This window comes from Poromitra crassiceps, assembly GCF_964638095.1.
Source record: "Poromitra crassiceps genome assembly, chromosome: 19".
Taxonomy (NCBI): domain Eukaryota; kingdom Metazoa; phylum Chordata; class Actinopteri; order Beryciformes; family Melamphaidae; genus Poromitra; species Poromitra crassiceps.
In genome coordinates, this window is record NC_139646.1 from 2,834,878 (window position 1) to 2,852,377 (window position 17,500).

Genomic DNA, 17,500 nt, shown 5'->3' on the forward strand with positions numbered 1-17,500 from the left:
ACTTACATTTATGAATATGCATTATGTATATTTGGCAAACCTAGCCGTTTCGTTTATCACTTAGGATTGTTCCCATTCCTTTCTGTCATAATCTGTGAAGCTGAATGGCACATTCTCCCAAAATATGAAAAAATTCTAACAAACACTATTCGTTAAAAATGTCGAGATGCCCTGCCCTAATATTCTAACATGGAGGTCAATCTCAGGATGCTTATTATGGAAGGAGCCATTTCAATTAATGTTAAGAGCACTATAATAACAAATGCCACTTTTAGCAAGCAAGGATGACAGCCTCGGTGGATTAGTCTTAAAACTGAAGCATGCAATTTGTGCTCCCAACTGGTGATGAAGGCTATTTGCTGTTCTTTTCAAGGGCTTGATTATGTCACAAATTGATTTGCATAAATTTGCATAAGATGGAAATTCTGCAAGTGAACACATATCTATATGTATGTAAGTATGTAAGTATGTATGTACGTACATTAGGTATGTACTGTATGCACTGTATGTATGTACGTACGTACCTACCTTGTGTTTCTATGTGCGTCTGTGTGCTGCTGCATGGAGTCTACCTTGTGTTTCTGTGTGCTGCTGCATGGAGCCTACCTTGTGTTTCTGTGTGCTGCTGCATGGAGTCTACCTTGTGTTTCTGTGTGCCTCTGTGTGCTGCATGGAGCCTACCTTGTGTTTCTGTGTGTGCTGCATGGAGTCTACCTTGTGTTTCTGTGTGCTGCTGCATGGAGCCTACCTTGTGTTTCTGTGTGCTGCTGCATGGAGCCTACCTTGTGTTTCTGTGTGTGCTGCATGGAGTCTACCTTGTGTTTCTGTGTGCTGCTGCATGGAGCCTACCTTGTGTTTCTGTGTGCTGCTGCATGGAGCCTACCTTGTGTTTCTGTGTGCTGCTGCATGGAGTCTACCTTGTGTTTCTGTGTGCTGCTGCATGGAGCCTACCTTGTGTTTCTGTGTGCTGCTGCATGGAGCCTACCTTGTGTTTCTGTGTGTGCTGCATGGAGCCTACCTTGTGTTTCTGTGTGCTGCTGCATGGAGTCTACCTTGTGTTTCTGTGTGCTGCTGCATGGAGCCTACCTTGTGTTTCTGTGTGCTGCTGCATGGAGCCTACCTTGTGTTTCTGTGTGTGCTGCATGGAGCCTACCTTGTGTTTCTGTGTGCTGCTGCATGGAGTCTACCTTGTGTTTCTGTGTGCTGCTGCATGGAGCCTACCTTGTGTTTCTGTGTGCTGCTGCATGGAGTCTACCTTGTGTTTCTGTGTGCTGCTGCATGGAGCCTACCTTGTGTTTCTATGTGCTGCTGCATGGAGTCTACCTTGTGTTTCTGTGTGCTGCTGCATGGAGCCTACCTTGTGTTTCTGTGTGCTGCTGCATGGAGTCTACCTTGTGTTTCTGTGTGCTGCTGCATGGAGTCTACCTTGTGTTTCTGTGTGCCTCTGTGTGCTGCATGGAGCCTACCTTGTGTTTCTGTGTGCCTCTGTGTGCTGCATGGAGTCTACCTTGTGTTTCTGTGTGCTGCTGCATGGAGTCTACCTTGTGTTTCTGTGTGCCTCTGTGTGCTGCATGGAGTCTACCTTGTGTTTCTGTGTGCTGCTGCATGGAGCCTACCTTGTGTTTCTGTGTGCTGCTGCATGGAGTCTACCTTGTGTTTCTGTGTGCTGCTGCATGGAGTCTACCTTGTGTTTCTGTGTGCTGCTGCATGGAGTCTACCTTGTGTTTCTGTGTGCCTCTGTGTGCTGCATGGAGCCTACCTTGTGTTTCTGTGTGCTGCTGCATGGATCCTACCTTGTGTTTCTGTGTGCTGCTGCATGGAGCCTACCTTGTGTTTCTGTGTGCTGCTGCATGGAGTCTACCTTGTGTTTCTGTGTGCCTCTGTGTGTGCTGCATGGAGCCTACCTTGTGTTTCTGTGTGCTGCTGCATGGAGCCTACCTTGTGTTTCTGTGTGCCTCTGTGTGCTGCATGGAGTCTACCTTGTGTTTCTGTGTGCTGCTGCATGGAGTCTACCTTGTGTTTCTGTGTGCTGCTGCATGGAGTCTACCTTGTGTTTCTGTGTGCTGCTGCATGGAGTCTACCTTGTGTTTCTGTGTGCTGCTGCATGGATCCTACCTTGTGTTTCTGTGTGCTGCTGCATGGAGCCTACCTTGTGTTTCTGTGTGCTGCTGCATGGAGTCTACCTTGTGTTTCTGTGTGCTGCTGCATGGAGTCTACCTTGTGTTTCTGTGTGCTGCTGCATGGAGTCTACCTTGTGTTTCTGTGTGCTGCTGCATGGAGTCTACCTTGTGTTTCTGTGTGCCTCTGTGTGCTGCATGGAGTCTACCTTGTGTTTCTGTGTGCTGCTGCATGGAGCCTACCTTGTGTTTCTGTGTGCTGCTGCATGGAGCCTACCTTGTGTTTCTGTGTGCCTCTGTGTGCTGCATGGAGTCTACCTTGTGTTTCTGTGTGCTGCTGCATGGAGCCTACCTTGTGTTTCTGTGTGCCTCTGTGTGCTGCATGGAGTCTACCTTGTGTTTCTGTGTGCTGCTGCATGGAGCCTACCTTGTGTTTCTGTGTGCCTCTGTGTGCTGCATGGAGTCTACCTTGTGTTTCTGTGTGCTGCTGCATGGATCCTACCTTGTGTTTCTGTGTGCTGCTGCATGGAGCCTACCTTGTGTTTCTGTGTGCTGCTGCATGGAGCCTACCTTGTGTTTCTGTGTGTGCTGCATGGAGCCTACCTTGTGTTTCTGTGTGCTGCTGCATGGAGTCTACCTTGTGTTTCTGTGTGCTGCTGCATGGATCCTACCTTGTGTTTCTGTGTGCTGCTGCATGGAGCCTACCTTGTGTTTCTGTGTGTGCTGCATGGATCCTACCTTGTGTTTCTGTGTGCTGCTGCATGGAGCCTACCTTGTGTTTCTGTGTGCTGCTGCATGGAGTCTACCTTGTGTTTCTGTGTGTGCTGCATGGAGCCTACCTTGTGTTTCTGTGTGCTGCTGCATGGAGCCTACCTTGTGTTTCTGTGTGTGCTGCATGGAGCCTACCTTGTGTTTCTGTGTGCTGCTGCATGGAGTCTACCTTGTGTTTCTGTGTGCTGCTGCATGGATCCTACCTTGTGTTTCTGTGTGCTGCTGCATGGATCCTACCTTGTGTTTCTGTGTGTGCTGCATGGAGCCTACCTTGTGTTTCTGTGTGCTGCTGCATGGAGCCTACCTTGTGTTTCTGTGTGCTGCTGCATGGAGCCTACCTTGTGTTTCTGTGTGTGCTGCATGGAGCCTACCTTGTGTTTCTGTGTGCTGCTGCATGGAGTCTACCTTGTGTTTCTGTGTGCTGCTGCATGGAGCCTACCTTGTGTTTCTGTGTGTGCTGCATGGATCCTACCTTGTGTTTCTGTGTGTGCTGCATGGATCCTACCTTGTGTTTCTGTGTGTGCTGCATGGAGCCTACCTTGTGTTTCTGTGTGCTGCTGCATGGAGCCTACCTTGTGTTTCTGTGTGCTGCATGGAGCCTACCTTGTGTTTCTGTGTGTGCTGCATGGAGCCTACCTTGTGTTTCTGTGTGCTGCTGCATGGAGTCTACCTTGTGTTTCTGTGTGCTGCTGCATGGATCCTACCTTGTGTTTCTGTGTGTGCTGCATGGAGCCTACCTTGTGTTTCTGTGTGTGCTGCATGGAGCCTACCTTGTGTTTCTGTGTGCTGCTGCATGGAGTCTACCTTGTGTTTCTGTGTGCTGCTGCATGGAGCCTACCTTGTGTTTCTGTGTGTGCTGCATGGATCCTACCTTGTGTTTCTGTGTGTGCTGCATGGAGCCTACCTTGTGTTTCTGTGTGCTGCTGCATGGAGTCTACCTTGTGTTTCTGTGTGCTGCTGCATGGAGCCTACCTTGTGTTTCTGTGTGTGCTGCATGGAGCCTACCTTGTGTTTCTGTGTGCTGCTGCATGGAGCCTACCTTGTGTTTCTGTGTGCTGCTGCATGGAGCCTACCTTGTGTTTCTGTGTGCCTCTGTGTGCTGCATGGAGCCTACCTTGTGTTTCTGTGTGTGCTGCATGGAGTCTACCTTGTGTTTCTGTGTGCTGCTGCATGGATCCTACCTTGTGTTTCTGTGTGCTGCTGCATGGATCCTACCTTGTGTTTCTGTGTGCTGCTGCATGGAGCCTACCTTGTGTTTCTGTGTGCTGCTGCATGGAGTCTACCTTGTGTTTCTGTGTGCTGCTGCATGGAGTCTACCTTGTGTTTCTGTGTGCTGCTGCATGGAGTCTACCTTGTGTTTCTGTGTGCCTCTGTGTGCTGCATGGAGTCTACCTTGTGTTTCTGTGTGCTGCTGCATGGAGCCTACCTTGTGTTTCTGTGTGCTGCTGCATGGAGCCTACCTTGTGTTTCTGTGTGCCTCTGTGTGCTGCATGGAGCCTACCTTGTGTTTCTGTGTGCTGCTGCATGGATCCTACCTTGTGTTTCTGTGTGTGCTGCATGGATCCTACCTTGTGTTTCTGTGTGTGCTGCATGGAGCCTACCTTGTGTTTCTGTGTGCTGCTGCATGGAGCCTACCTTGTGTTTCTGTGTGCTGCTGCATGGAGCCTACCTTGTGTTTCTGTGTGCTGCTGCATGGATCCTACCTTGTGTTTCTGTGTGTGCTGCATGGAGCCTACCTTGTGTTTCTGTGTGCTGCTGCATGGAGTCTACCTTGTGTTTCTGTGTGCTGCTGCATGGAGTCTACCTTGTGTTTCTGTGTGTGCTGCATGGAGTCTACCTTGTGTTTCTGTGTGTGCTGCATGGAGCCTACCTTGTGTTTCTGTGTGCTGCATGGAGTCTACCTTGTGTTTCTGTGTGTGCTGCATGGAGTCTACCTTGTGTTTCTGTGTGCTGCTGCATGGAGTCTACCTTGTGTTTCTGTGTGTGCTGCATGGAGTCTACCTTGTGTTTCTGTGTGTGCTGCATGGAGCCTACCTTGTGTTTCTGTGTGCTGCTGCATGGAGCCTACCTTGTGTTTCTGTGTGCTGCTGCATGGAGTCTACCTTGTGTTTCTGTGTGCTGCTGCATGGAGTCTACCTTGTGTTTCTGTGTGCTGCTGCATGGAGTCTACCTTGTGTTTCTGTGTGCTGCTGCATGGAGCCTACCTTGTGTTTCTGTGTGCCTCTGTGTGCTGCATGGAGTCTACCTTGTGTTTCTGTGTGCTGCTGCATGGAGTCTACCTTGTGTTTCTGTGTGCTGCTGCATGGAGTCTACCTTGTGTTTCTGTGTGCTGCTGCATGGAGCCTACCTTGTGTTTCTGTGTGTGCTGCATGGAGCCTACCTTGTGTTTCTGTGTGCTGCTGCATGGAGCCTACCTTGTGTTTCTGTGTGCTGCTGCATGGAGCCTACCTTGTGTTTCTGTGTGCCTCTGTGTGCTGCATGGAGCCTACCTTGTGTTTCTGTGTGTGCTGCATGGAGTCTACCTTGTGTTTCTGTGTGCTGCTGCATGGATCCTACCTTGTGTTTCTGTGTGCTGCTGCATGGATCCTACCTTGTGTTTCTGTGTGCTGCTGCATGGAGCCTACCTTGTGTTTCTGTGTGCTGCTGCATGGAGTCTACCTTGTGTTTCTGTGTGCTGCTGCATGGAGTCTACCTTGTGTTTCTGTGTGCTGCTGCATGGAGTCTACCTTGTGTTTCTGTGTGCCTCTGTGTGCTGCATGGAGTCTACCTTGTGTTTCTGTGTGCTGCTGCATGGAGCCTACCTTGTGTTTCTGTGTGCTGCTGCATGGAGCCTACCTTGTGTTTCTGTGTGCCTCTGTGTGCTGCATGGAGCCTACCTTGTGTTTCTGTGTGCTGCTGCATGGATCCTACCTTGTGTTTCTGTGTGTGCTGCATGGATCCTACCTTGTGTTTCTGTGTGTGCTGCATGGAGCCTACCTTGTGTTTCTGTGTGCTGCTGCATGGAGCCTACCTTGTGTTTCTGTGTGCTGCTGCATGGAGTCTACCTTGTGTTTCTGTGTGCTGCTGCATGGAGTCTACCTTGTGTTTCTGTGTGTGCTGCATGGAGTCTACCTTGTGTTTCTGTGTGTGCTGCATGGAGCCTACCTTGTGTTTCTGTGTGCTGCATGGAGTCTACCTTGTGTTTCTGTGTGTGCTGCATGGAGTCTACCTTGTGTTTCTGTGTGCTGCTGCATGGAGTCTACCTTGTGTTTCTGTGTGTGCTGCATGGAGTCTACCTTGTGTTTCTGTGTGTGCTGCATGGAGCCTACCTTGTGTTTCTGTGTGCTGCTGCATGGAGCCTACCTTGTGTTTCTGTGTGCTGCTGCATGGAGTCTACCTTGTGTTTCTGTGTGCTGCTGCATGGAGTCTACCTTGTGTTTCTGTGTGCTGCTGCATGGAGTCTACCTTGTGTTTCTGTGTGCTGCTGCATGGAGCCTACCTTGTGTTTCTGTGTGCCTCTGTGTGCTGCATGGAGTCTACCTTGTGTTTCTGTGTGCTGCTGCATGGAGTCTACCTTGTGTTTCTGTGTGCTGCTGCATGGAGTCTACCTTGTGTTTCTGTGTGCTGCTGCATGGAGCCTACCTTGTGTTTCTGTGTGCCTCTGTGTGCTGCATGGAGTCTACCTTGTGTTTCTGTGTGCCTCTGTGTGCTGCATGGAGTCTACCTTGTGTTTCTGTGTGCCTCTGTGTGCTGCATGGAGTCTACCTTGTGTTTCTGTGTGCCTCTGTGTGCTGCATGGATCCTACCTTGTGTTTCTGTGTGCCTCTGTGTGCTGCATGGAGCCTACCTTGTGTTTCTGTGTGCCTCTGTGTGCTGCTGCATGGAGTCTACCTTGTGTTTCTGTGTGCTGCTGCATGGAGCCTACCTTGTGTTTCTGTGTGCCTCTGTGTGCTGCTGCATGGAGTCTACCTTGTGTTTCTGTGTGCTGCTGCATGGAGCCTACCTTGTGTTTCTGTGTGCTGCTGCATGGAGTCTACCTTGTGTTTCTGTGTGCCTCTGTGTGCTGCATGGAGTCTACCTTGTGTTTCTGTGTGAGTCTTTGTGTGCTGCATGGAGCCTACCTTGTGTTTCTGTGTGAGTCTTTGTGTGCTGCATGGAGTCTACCTTGTGTTTCTGTGTGAGTCTGTGTGTGCTGCATGGAGTCTACCTTGTGTTTCTGTGTGAGTCTGTGTGTGCTGCATGGAGCCTACCTTGTGTTTCTGTGTGCCTCTGTGTGCTGCATGGAGTCTACCTTGTGTTTCTGTGTGAGTCTGTGTGTGCTGCATGGAGTCTACCTTGTGTTTATGTGTGAGTCTGTGTGTGCTGCATGGAGTCTACCTTGTGTTTCTATGTGCGTCTGTGTGTGCTGCATGGAGTCTACCTTGTGTTTCTGTGTGAGTCTGTGTGTGCCGCATGGAGTCTACCTTGTGTTTCTATGTGCGTCTGTGTGCTGCTGCATGGAGCCTACCTTGTGTTTCTGTGTGTGCTGCATGGAGTCTACCTTGTGTTTCTGTGTGCCTCTGTGTGCTGCTGCATGGAGTCTACCTTGTGTTTCTGTGTGCTGCTGCATGGAGCCTACCTTGTGTTTCTGTGTGCCTCTGTGTGCTGCTGCATGGAGTCTACCTTGTGTTTCTGTGTGCCTCTGTGTGCTGCATGGAGCCTACCTTGTGTTTCTGTGTGCCTCTGTGTGCTGCTGCATGGAGCCTACCTTGGGGGCTGTACTGGCAGACAAAGGCCCGCATGGCGCTGCACAGGTGTGAGCTGGTCTGGGCGTCCTGGTTGAGGGACACGCACACGTTGCCGGGGGAGGGCTGCGAGCGGGGCGCCTGGCCCTCCTCGCCCTCCCGGGCCGCGGAGCCGTTCACCCAGCGCAGCGTGCCGGGAGAGTCCACGTCGCTCAGGCCCACCCACACACCTCGCTCCCTGGGGCACGAGCAGGAAGGGACACGCAACACACAGATTAGCGCGGCGCTTCCTTGACATTTTAGCTGCGGTGACCCTTGACTGCTGGGAATTTGCCCCCCGCAGCCAGAACACACAAACCCCTACCTGATGTTATAAATGATTACAGATTACATACAGCATTAGGCTCCTACACAGACCTGTACCTGATGTTATAAATGATTACAGATTACATACAGCATTAGGCTCCTACACAAACCTGTACCTGATGTTATAAATGATAACAGATTACATACAGCATTATGCTCCTACACAAACCTGTACCTGATGTTATAAATGATTACAGATTACATACAGCATTAGCGGGTGCTACAGTACAGCACTGTCAGGCTAGGAATGACATGTACCATTATACAGGAAATCTACACTTCAATCCATAATATGGATTTAAGTCTAGATTTTCTTGTTAACATAATTTAGCTTATAGGTCTCAATAAGCTAAATTAAGTTAACAAGAGGCTTCAATGATCAATGATTGCAGAGTACCGACAGCACTATAATGGGCTATGTTGCAGTACCTTCCATTCCTACTCCATTTGATCATTACTAGTTTACTACATTAACCCTTTTTCCTTCTCTTTTCTGACACTGTGATTGGGTTGGATGTATATTTGGATGCATTGTGACTGAAGTATCGTGATAATATCGTATTGTGATATCGTATCGTGATAATATCGTGTCGTGATAATATCGTGTCGTGATAATATCGTGTCGTGATAATATCGTGACTCGTGGGGCCTCTGGTGATCCCCACCCTTGCGTCCTACCTATGAGTTTTCCTTTGGGCACATCATCTGCAGTTGAAAAAAAGGTAATAAAATCGCAACATGAAATGTATCGCAAAATACTGAGGATATCGCAAAATGTTTAAAATCGCAATCGTTTTGTGATCGTGTCGTGGGGGGGGCCCCAAATTGATTCCCACGATAACCCACCCCTACTATTTACTGAGAGATTGAATACATCTCTGTTGTTGTAACGGATAAGTTGGGACTTTCATTCCAAGGGTCTTGTTATGGACTGCCTCCTTTGTCCCTGCTTCCATTTTTCTCTCGCTTGCATGCACTGACAACAGGGATCCAAATTCGTTTCCCTCCAAAAGCGGCATCGCTGCGTCACTCACTCTTCAATGACCTAAAGACAGATTGTATTCTCGCGTGAGCGTGCAAAACAGGGCCGACATCAAACATCGACCGTGCGCGACGCCGGGTTAGCCGTTTTCAGACGTGTGTCAAATTCACCACCCACGTAAAAAATGACTTCTCTCCCCGGCTTCTTATTTTCACGCTGCTCTGCCTCGGCCGGGAGGATCCACATCTGTGAAAACCACATCTGAAATAGTGGATATGGGTGAGAAAATACAAGCGGAGAGGGAAGAGAAAAACGGGTGGAGGAGAGCGGGGATAAACCCCATCGGCAGCAGGTTGAGGGGCGGGCGCGTGCGCTACGCACACACACACACACAATGAACTATGGGCTCCTCCTCCTCCCAGGGTGTTAAGGTTACAATGCAGCTGTGCTTTTACAGATGTGTTTTGTGACCCTCTCCGAACGAAAGACCAAATATTGGAGGACAACCTTATTATTATTTTTGATATCCCAACTGGGCCAATGCTAGCGCTCACGTGATGTCCATGTACTGTGCACCAGCCCTACATAGAAGAGCGGTTCTTATGTGTAAGTGCCACTCTATTCAGGGCACCTTTTCTCTATTCAGGGCACCTTTTCTCTATTCAGGGCACCTTTTCTCTATTCAGGGCACCTTTTCTCTAAATGTGTCTGAGGCCGTCATCATTGTCTGTTCACATCTGAATACAATTGTGGAGAAAAAACAATTTTTGTTTCCAGCATTTCTCCACAGAAATGAAACACATATAACGAAACAAAAAACAGACAAAATGCACGCATGCACACACGCATGCACACACGCACCCACACACACACACAAATCAGACAAGGGTGAATAGAGGACAAGGACAGATAAAAAAAATAAAAGCAGAGAAATCTATGAGTGTGGTAAGCAATAAGAAGGAAACAATAAGCGAGTGTATGTACGAAGCTGTCAGCAGGCAAATGTGTGCTGGATGAGCAGTTTTTAACTGCTCTGAAACAGCACACAACAGTGACCGCCTACGTTTTCGCTGCTCCGGTTTCCGGAAGAGAATTCTCCATTCATTTTCTCTTTGATGTTTTTCGGGAAAATCCTAAAGAGTTTAAGCCTTGGACCAAAGCCAAACAGTTAGCAGAGGAATCGTGGCCATAAAACATTTGATTCCGAGCATCGACACACAAAAAACATTGAAAAATGGGAGAGGGGGGGGGGGGGGGGGGTCAAGCAAAGGTACAAGAGTGTGTACATACATTATTTTAAGAGCGAAGGAACTATTCATCCCATAATCCATTGCGGCCAATCAGATTAGAGCAGACAGAGCGCTTCAGCCAATGGAGAGCACTCTGACCAGCAGTGGGCGGGACCGACGGTGTTAAGCTCGTTAAAAGCACCATTTTCTCAACAACCGAGCAATGGATTTCACCATTGAAATCAGCGCGACTTGTACTTGCCAGCTAGCTAGTGTTTCCGTCGCTCCGTGGCGCTTTGAGCCCCGGCGTAGCTTAGTAGTGTGTAGCTTAGCATGTACGTACTGTAGTAGCCTTGTGTAAAGCGCAGTGGGATTCACAAACGTTAGCCAACCTGCACGTGGGCGGTAAACATTTTCCATGGTAACAGCGAGCTCCACCAATCAGAGACGCATGTCGCAACATGACACGCACATCCACACCCACCCCCACCCCCACCCCCACGACACACAGGCCCCATCTCCACCACCGCCCCATACAGACAGAAATCCACTCACTGTGTGATTTTATGTGCCAGCAGGTTGCGCAGCGTGTCAGTCCTGACTACTGCCAGATCCCCGCCGCGGGCGGAGCACTGCCGTCGAGCCTCGGGCCAGCCAAACTCCCCCGGAACGATCTGGAAACAGCGGGCGGACTCGCCGTGGTACACCCCGTCCCTCGGACAGTACGGGGAGGCTAGCGGGGAGGAGGACAGACGCAAGTCACTTCATTTCCTTTCATCACTTGAAGTCACAGCTGCAGAATTGGAACGATAAACTCATTATCTGACTCATTTAAATCGTACATATTCAATAAAGATTCGAGATGATTTGAATAGCCACAGTGAGTCAACGTGTTACAAACGAGGAGTTTGTCTTTGTGCGCTATGCACTCACTGCAGTGACCACAGCAATAGGAAAATATGAAACAAACAGAAAGACAAATTATAAATCTTCAAATCTTCAAATGATAAATTAGAAAGTGCAAAGTGAAAGACTTTTAAAGTGACATATAGTGGGGTGATAAAGTTCCTCTTGAATAATGATTTGAGTCGTGTGAGTTTCTGACTGAGGCTGAGGAGGGGACAGACAAGACATTACAGGGTATCTGCACATTTTTTAAGTACAAATTTAATACATTTTAACCAGACCTTTTTAATACTTCTCATAAGGAAAAAAAATCGTACCATTACCACGGCAAAACAAATTGAGAACTAGACTTACTACAGTATACACTGTTATTGACTTTTATTGAGTTTGACATTAACAGAAATATTCAGTTGGTTCGGTTCTTTATTGATACTCTTATTGGTTCTTTTTCATTCAATTTTTTTTGTTTTGTTTTCAAAAATAATAAATTGAACATGATTATAATGTAGACTATTTATTATATTTTAAATATAACTGAATGAGCAGCAACAGTAAGGTTTACAACAGCAAAGCCATTGTATAAGCTCAATAATATCTCACTGGAAACAAATCTAAAATGTCAATCAAATAAATAAGAAATGGCTTGAAACAGTGATTGAAGCCATTAGCTATCCAGCCCAGACAGCCAGACAGAACCTGACATTTCTTGCCTTCTCCCACTTTGTGCTTGTGCATGTAACACTCCCTTTCCTCTGACACTTCATTTGTCTCTTTGTAGAACGTCTGCTATCTCTCAAAGAAATAAGCTGATGTACAGATCTCACACACAACTAGGCATGGGTCGATTTCTGGTTTTAGCGGTTCAGTTCGGTGTACGAGCCCAAACCGGTTTGATCACAAACCGAAAAAACCTTTTTTTTTTTTTTTTTTGCCAGTCCATTCTGATTGCACTATTGTTCGTATTAGCCTCTTCTCAAGTTGCACTAGTATGCAAAAGTCTTATTTTGTTTATTATGTTGATGTTTGAAGAAAAGTTGAGCTGAATAGTTATGAGAAATAAATACAGGGTGTGTTTGTTACACAGGTGTCCTGCTTCTTTTTATTCAGTATCATTGCTGGTTGACAATACCAGCTTAGAGGTGTATTATCGCTATCAGGTGGACTGAAGTTGCACTACAGACAGTTATGGGCCACACTCGGGAGCCCTGCTTAAAAAAAATAAAAAAAATAAAAAGAATATTACAAAAAAAAATCGGTATACCGGTTCGATCCGGTTTAGACGGCAATATCGAACCGGTTTTAAAATTTTCAAACCGACCCAGCCCTACACACAACAATAAAATATTCATTTAAATTAGTCTATACATGAGATAAAACGTATACGGTAATAGGCTTTCACTAGGAATAAGAAAGAGCATGATGTGTGTGTGTGTGTGTGTGTGTGTATGTGTGTGTGTGTGTGTGTGTGTGTGTGTGTGTGTGTGTGTGTGTGTGTGTGTGTGTGTGTGTGTGTGGAATATGGATACAGTAAATGAGTAACCGCTTTTTTTTTTTTAGTACCGGTCCGCGGCCCGGTGGTTTGGGGACCGCTGCTCTAGACAAAAGAGACGTTTTTGGAAGTATTTTGAGACATTGCACCATTTTTGCAGCACTCTTGTTTTTGTTCTAAATATTGTGAAGAAGTGGGAAACGTTGCATGGCTGTGATGAACTCAATTTTGTCCTCGCCAGGTGAAAGTATTGTTCAAGAGAAGCAATATCACATCTGTAGAAAGTAAACAAGGAAGCAAGGAAATCCAATCAGGTGTTGACTGTGAAAAGTTCTCAGCCGGCAAAGCTTGTCATCGGCACATAGCGATGTTTCCCCAATTGCTCTATATAGGAAATGAGCACACTACCAGTACCTATTGATAGTGTTGCTCGCATTGTGTGTGTGTGTGTGTGTGTGTGTGTGTGTGTGTGTGTGTATCTTACCTTTGGCAGCCTGGATGCCGTCCTTGGTGATGGTCCAGTCTACAGCCACGCCCACAGCGCCCCTGCTGACCAGTCTGAACACTAGACTCTGATTGGCTACGGCCAGAGGCGAACAGTGGAGCTCCAGTTTGGGAGGTAGCGTCACAGTCACCTCGCCGCGCACAGAGACCTGGAACACATGCAAATATAAATCAAACTACCGGTACAACACTGAACAATTGGGAAAAGCACAGTCAATTTAACCCTTACTTGCCTAGTTTTTTTAACCTCTCCTAAAGCCACCTATTTCTGAAGAAAATGGTGAAAACGACATACCCAAACTAAAATGCTTACTGTGGCTGAAGCGCTAGGGTTACAGACAACTGCCTGACCTTTTCTGAAAGGTAAGACTTTGAAGTCTCTGTTCCAAGTGTCAGAATGACTCTATGTGTTACTGACCCTGAGTAACACCAGCTCAAACACAGTGGTTGATTCTCGCCTAGAATAAAAAACACTTTTAGAGTGTAAACAGTTACCTGTGGTTGTTGTATTTATGGCTAGAAACCCAATGGAGACATAGTCACAGGCCTTACCACATCCCAACTCAAAGAAGATGAAAAAATACCAAAACATGAGTATTTGGCAGTGGTTTTTGTAGGGAGATACCCAGGCGGATTTCCAAAAAGCCATTTGAAAAAGCCATTTGAAAAAAGCCAAATAATCTGAAATGTTGTCTTTGTCTTTGTACAAAGACAGCTATAACTTCTGCTGTATTGATCTGATCCGAAAAAGGAAGACATGGTTCGATGCGCAAGATTGCAGCCGGTTAATTTGGCATGTTGCATGAACAGCATTGTTCAGAATTAACTACCTAATTAATCACATAAATGACAGATGAACAGCAAAAAAATCAGAAACGTAACGCCGGGGTTACGGTGCCATGTAAGATAATCTGCAATCTCTCCTTTTTGAGTCTCACCTCCTTGTGTCCGGCCCAGGCCATCACACTGACCGCATACTGCCCGGGGAGTCCGTACTTGTGCGTTGCCGTGGTGACCTCTGTCTCCGTGCTGTTGACCCGGGGTGAAAGGTCGCCAAAGTCCCAGGACAGCGTGACCGGCGTGACCGAGGAGGCGGCGGAGAAGCGGACGTCGTCGTGGACACTCAGCAGTGGGAGGGGCTTCAGCGACACAGAGAAGTCCACCGCAAACACGTCATCGGCCAGAGTCCAGCCACATTCCTGTTACGGCCAATGAGATCAGAGGGAGACAATTAAGAGAGTGTAGAAGAGGGAGTATTTTGGTAACAGTTTCACTGTTATCTCGCCACTGTACCACAGATAGTCATGGAAGTCTGGACAAAGACATATAACAAAGAAAAAAAAAATCTCTGTTCTGGATCCGAGAGAGAAAATCCCTATCTAAATGTGGACTGAATTAAGAGTCATTGATATGATAAAGGTTGAGAATCACTGCATTAAATGACTCAATTATTGACTTTGATGTAGTCATTGACAACCTCACAGCAGGGTACGGTGGCGGAGTCGGTAGCGCTGTCGCCCTCACAGTCAGAAGGTCCTGAGTTCGATTCTCGCCTGGGACACTGTGGGCGCTGTGGTTGTGTTCCCCCCCATAGCTTCAGTGCCTACTGCCCAGGTGGGTTATCTCGTCGTAAGGGCCTTTCTGTCTGTGTGGAGTTTGCATGTTCTCCCCGTGCTCCCCCCAGGGGGTTCCTCCGTATATAACCCCCCCACTAATAAACATGCAGAAGATCAGATCGTCATCGTCATCCGACCAGTGACGACAACATCCGAAGTTGGTCCCCGGGCGCTGTACGAGAAAGCGACCACTGCTCCTGGCCTGCCCCTCGGAGGAAAGGACATGCCTGGATGGGTTAAATGCAGAGGACACTTTTCACCGGCCACCGTCAGCATGAGTGTGTTGTGGCCGCATGCATGTATTGTGGTGTTTGTGTGACAATAAAAGACGGGCTTGTCCGTTACGAGACGGGCTTGTCCGTTACGATAGATGCTGATACTATACTGCCATTGCTTGAATTTTTTCAGACGGCAGCCCGTCTTTATTGTCACACAACACACTACAACACATGCACGGAGGGCCACAACACACACCGGCCGGTGAAATTTGTCCTCTGCATTTAACCCATCCTGGCTTTGTCCTTTCCTCCTGGGGCAGGCCAGGAGCAGTGGTCACTTTCTCGTACAGCGCCCGGGGACCGACTTCGGATGTTGTCGTCACTGGTCGGATGAGCTCAGTGGCCTTGTGGCCTGAGTGTCCGCCGTGAGACTGGGAGGTTGTGAGTTCGATCCCCGGCCGAGTCATACCAAAGACTATAGAAATGGGACCCATTGCCTCCCTGCTTGGCACTCAGCATCAAAGGGTTGGAATTGGGGGGTTAAATCACCATATGATTCCCGAGCGCGGCGCACGCTGCTGCTCACCGCTCCCCCAGGGGATGGGTCAAATGCGGAGAACAAATTTCACACATTGTGTGACAATCAGTGGGACTTTACCTGATCTTCTGCATGTTTTTAGTGGGGGGGTTATATACGAATGTCAACAGTGATGTGATGTCCTCTTTGTTTGCAACAGGGATTTGAGCAACAACCACATCGCCACCGTAGAAGAATATGCGACAACCGTGCGTATTGTGAACCAGACACCAGTTGTCTCGATCAACACATTCTGCTGCTAGATGATTCTTCTGAACAACAGGATCTAAGGATGAAGGGAAGTGATTCAAGCCACACCAGGAGGTTGTTGGGGTGTTACAGGAAGGCTTAGAGGAAATCCTCAATACGGTATTTACAAAAGCAAGAGAAAAGGCTTCTGGTGTGATTTAAGCAACAAAGTATGTTTGGTTAATGTTTGAGTTTAAAGCCCAGAGGAAGACCGGTCGGTACAGTGGTTGAAACATGTGTTGTCTTTTTGAATGTTTTAGCCACTACAATAAAGGCTTTTTAAATGTCCTTCCTCATGGTTATATATATTTTGGAGTGCATGGATTGTCCTTTTGTTTGGAGCACTCTCTTTTCTCCCCATTTTCCAAAGAGCACACCGACACATTTTTTATCCTCATTTGACAATATAGAGCAACCGTTCATTTTCTTGTTTTCTAATGTTTGGTTAATACTGCAGTTATTGCATTGTTAACCCACCAATGTCCACAATAGAATGTTATCATTTCCTTTACAGTACTTAAAGTACTGTAGCACAAATCCATTGACACTTTTTCAAATCGGTCAAAGTACTGTATGAGGCCACAGGACAAGTTTTTCTTAAACCAAATGAATGGAAGTCAAATGAAGGTTTTTGTCATATTTTGTGTTTGTATTTTTGTGTGTGCCTTTTTTGTTTTGCTTTAAAGACACGATAAATATGTGAAATGAAACATTTTGATTTTGTGATGTGTAGCCTAGGGCATTCACGACTAGTGAATTTTACTAGTCGACTAGTCGTCCCTAAAGGTAGTCGACTAGTCGACTAACCGTTTTTAATTTATTTTTAATATTTTTTTTTTTTTTTTTTTTTTTTTTAAATCTTTAAGAAAGAACATGAGGTATTTACACGACATACATGGACTATCATATCCCATATCCCCCACAAAGAACATCAAAACACAACAAAACAAAACAAGAAAACTGCATAAGATACACAATAATCCAAGAACAAACAAGACTATTGGACAAACAACCAAACAAAAACAATGCATTCAGCTCCTATCCTGATAAGCCTAATGACACTGGGGTAAAAAGTTCTTAAAGTCAAACTCTGTATGTGGTTGCCATATTTTGGGGATGTCTAAGAATCTGATTCTTGTAGTAAATTTCTTGTAGTAAATGTTATCCAACGTATGGTAGCTTGAGAGTTCATTCCACCAGTGAACTACAGCTGGGGGATTGGATGCTTTCCAATTTAAAGCTATGCATTTCCTAGCTGCCAACAGGGCAAGATCTATGTATTTACTTTGAATGCATTGTTTTTGTTTGGTTGTTTGTCCAATAGTCTTGTTTGTTCTTGGATTATTGTGTATTTTATGCAGTTTTCTTGTTTTGTTTTGTTGTGTTTTGATGTTCTTTGTGGGGGATATGGGATATGATAGTCCATGTATGTTCTTTCTTAAAGATATAAAAAAAAAAAAAAAAAAAATCTTTTTTTTTTTTTTTTTTTTGCTAAAACGACTAGTCGACTACTAAGCACAGTGTCGACTAGTGGTTTTACTAGTCGACTAGTCGACTAGTCGACTAGTCTGTGAATGCCCTAGCCACATGTCTTGACAGTTTCCCTTCCACAGCAATATTTTGTGTTTCTACCTCTAACAGAAGGTTTTTTCTGTGGGGCTTAACATAGTAAATAATATACCGTAGTCATTATTGAATTGGTGCTACGAGTGGTGTGGTATTTGATATGTGCTGCTCATGTTTATGTATTATGAAAAGTATTATGACCAACAA

At 46.5% G+C, this 17,500-nt stretch overlaps 1 protein-coding gene across 1 annotated transcript in view; it reads right to left on the reverse strand.

Annotated features, from left to right (window-relative positions):
- The window catches only part of pkd1a (polycystic kidney disease 1a), a gene marked incomplete at both ends in the record, with an annotated part of 133,359 nt that overhangs the window by 69,057 nt on the left and 46,802 nt on the right, over positions 1–17,500 (reverse strand). Inside the window, 4 exons of the mRNA XM_083655271.1 lie at positions 7,615–7,829; positions 10,724–10,901; positions 13,048–13,216; positions 14,006–14,266. Coding sequence (XP_083511397.1) covers positions 7,615–7,829; positions 10,724–10,901; positions 13,048–13,216; positions 14,006–14,266 — 823 coding nt within the window. The remainder of the gene's footprint in view (positions 1–7,614; positions 7,830–10,723; positions 10,902–13,047; positions 13,217–14,005; positions 14,267–17,500) is intronic.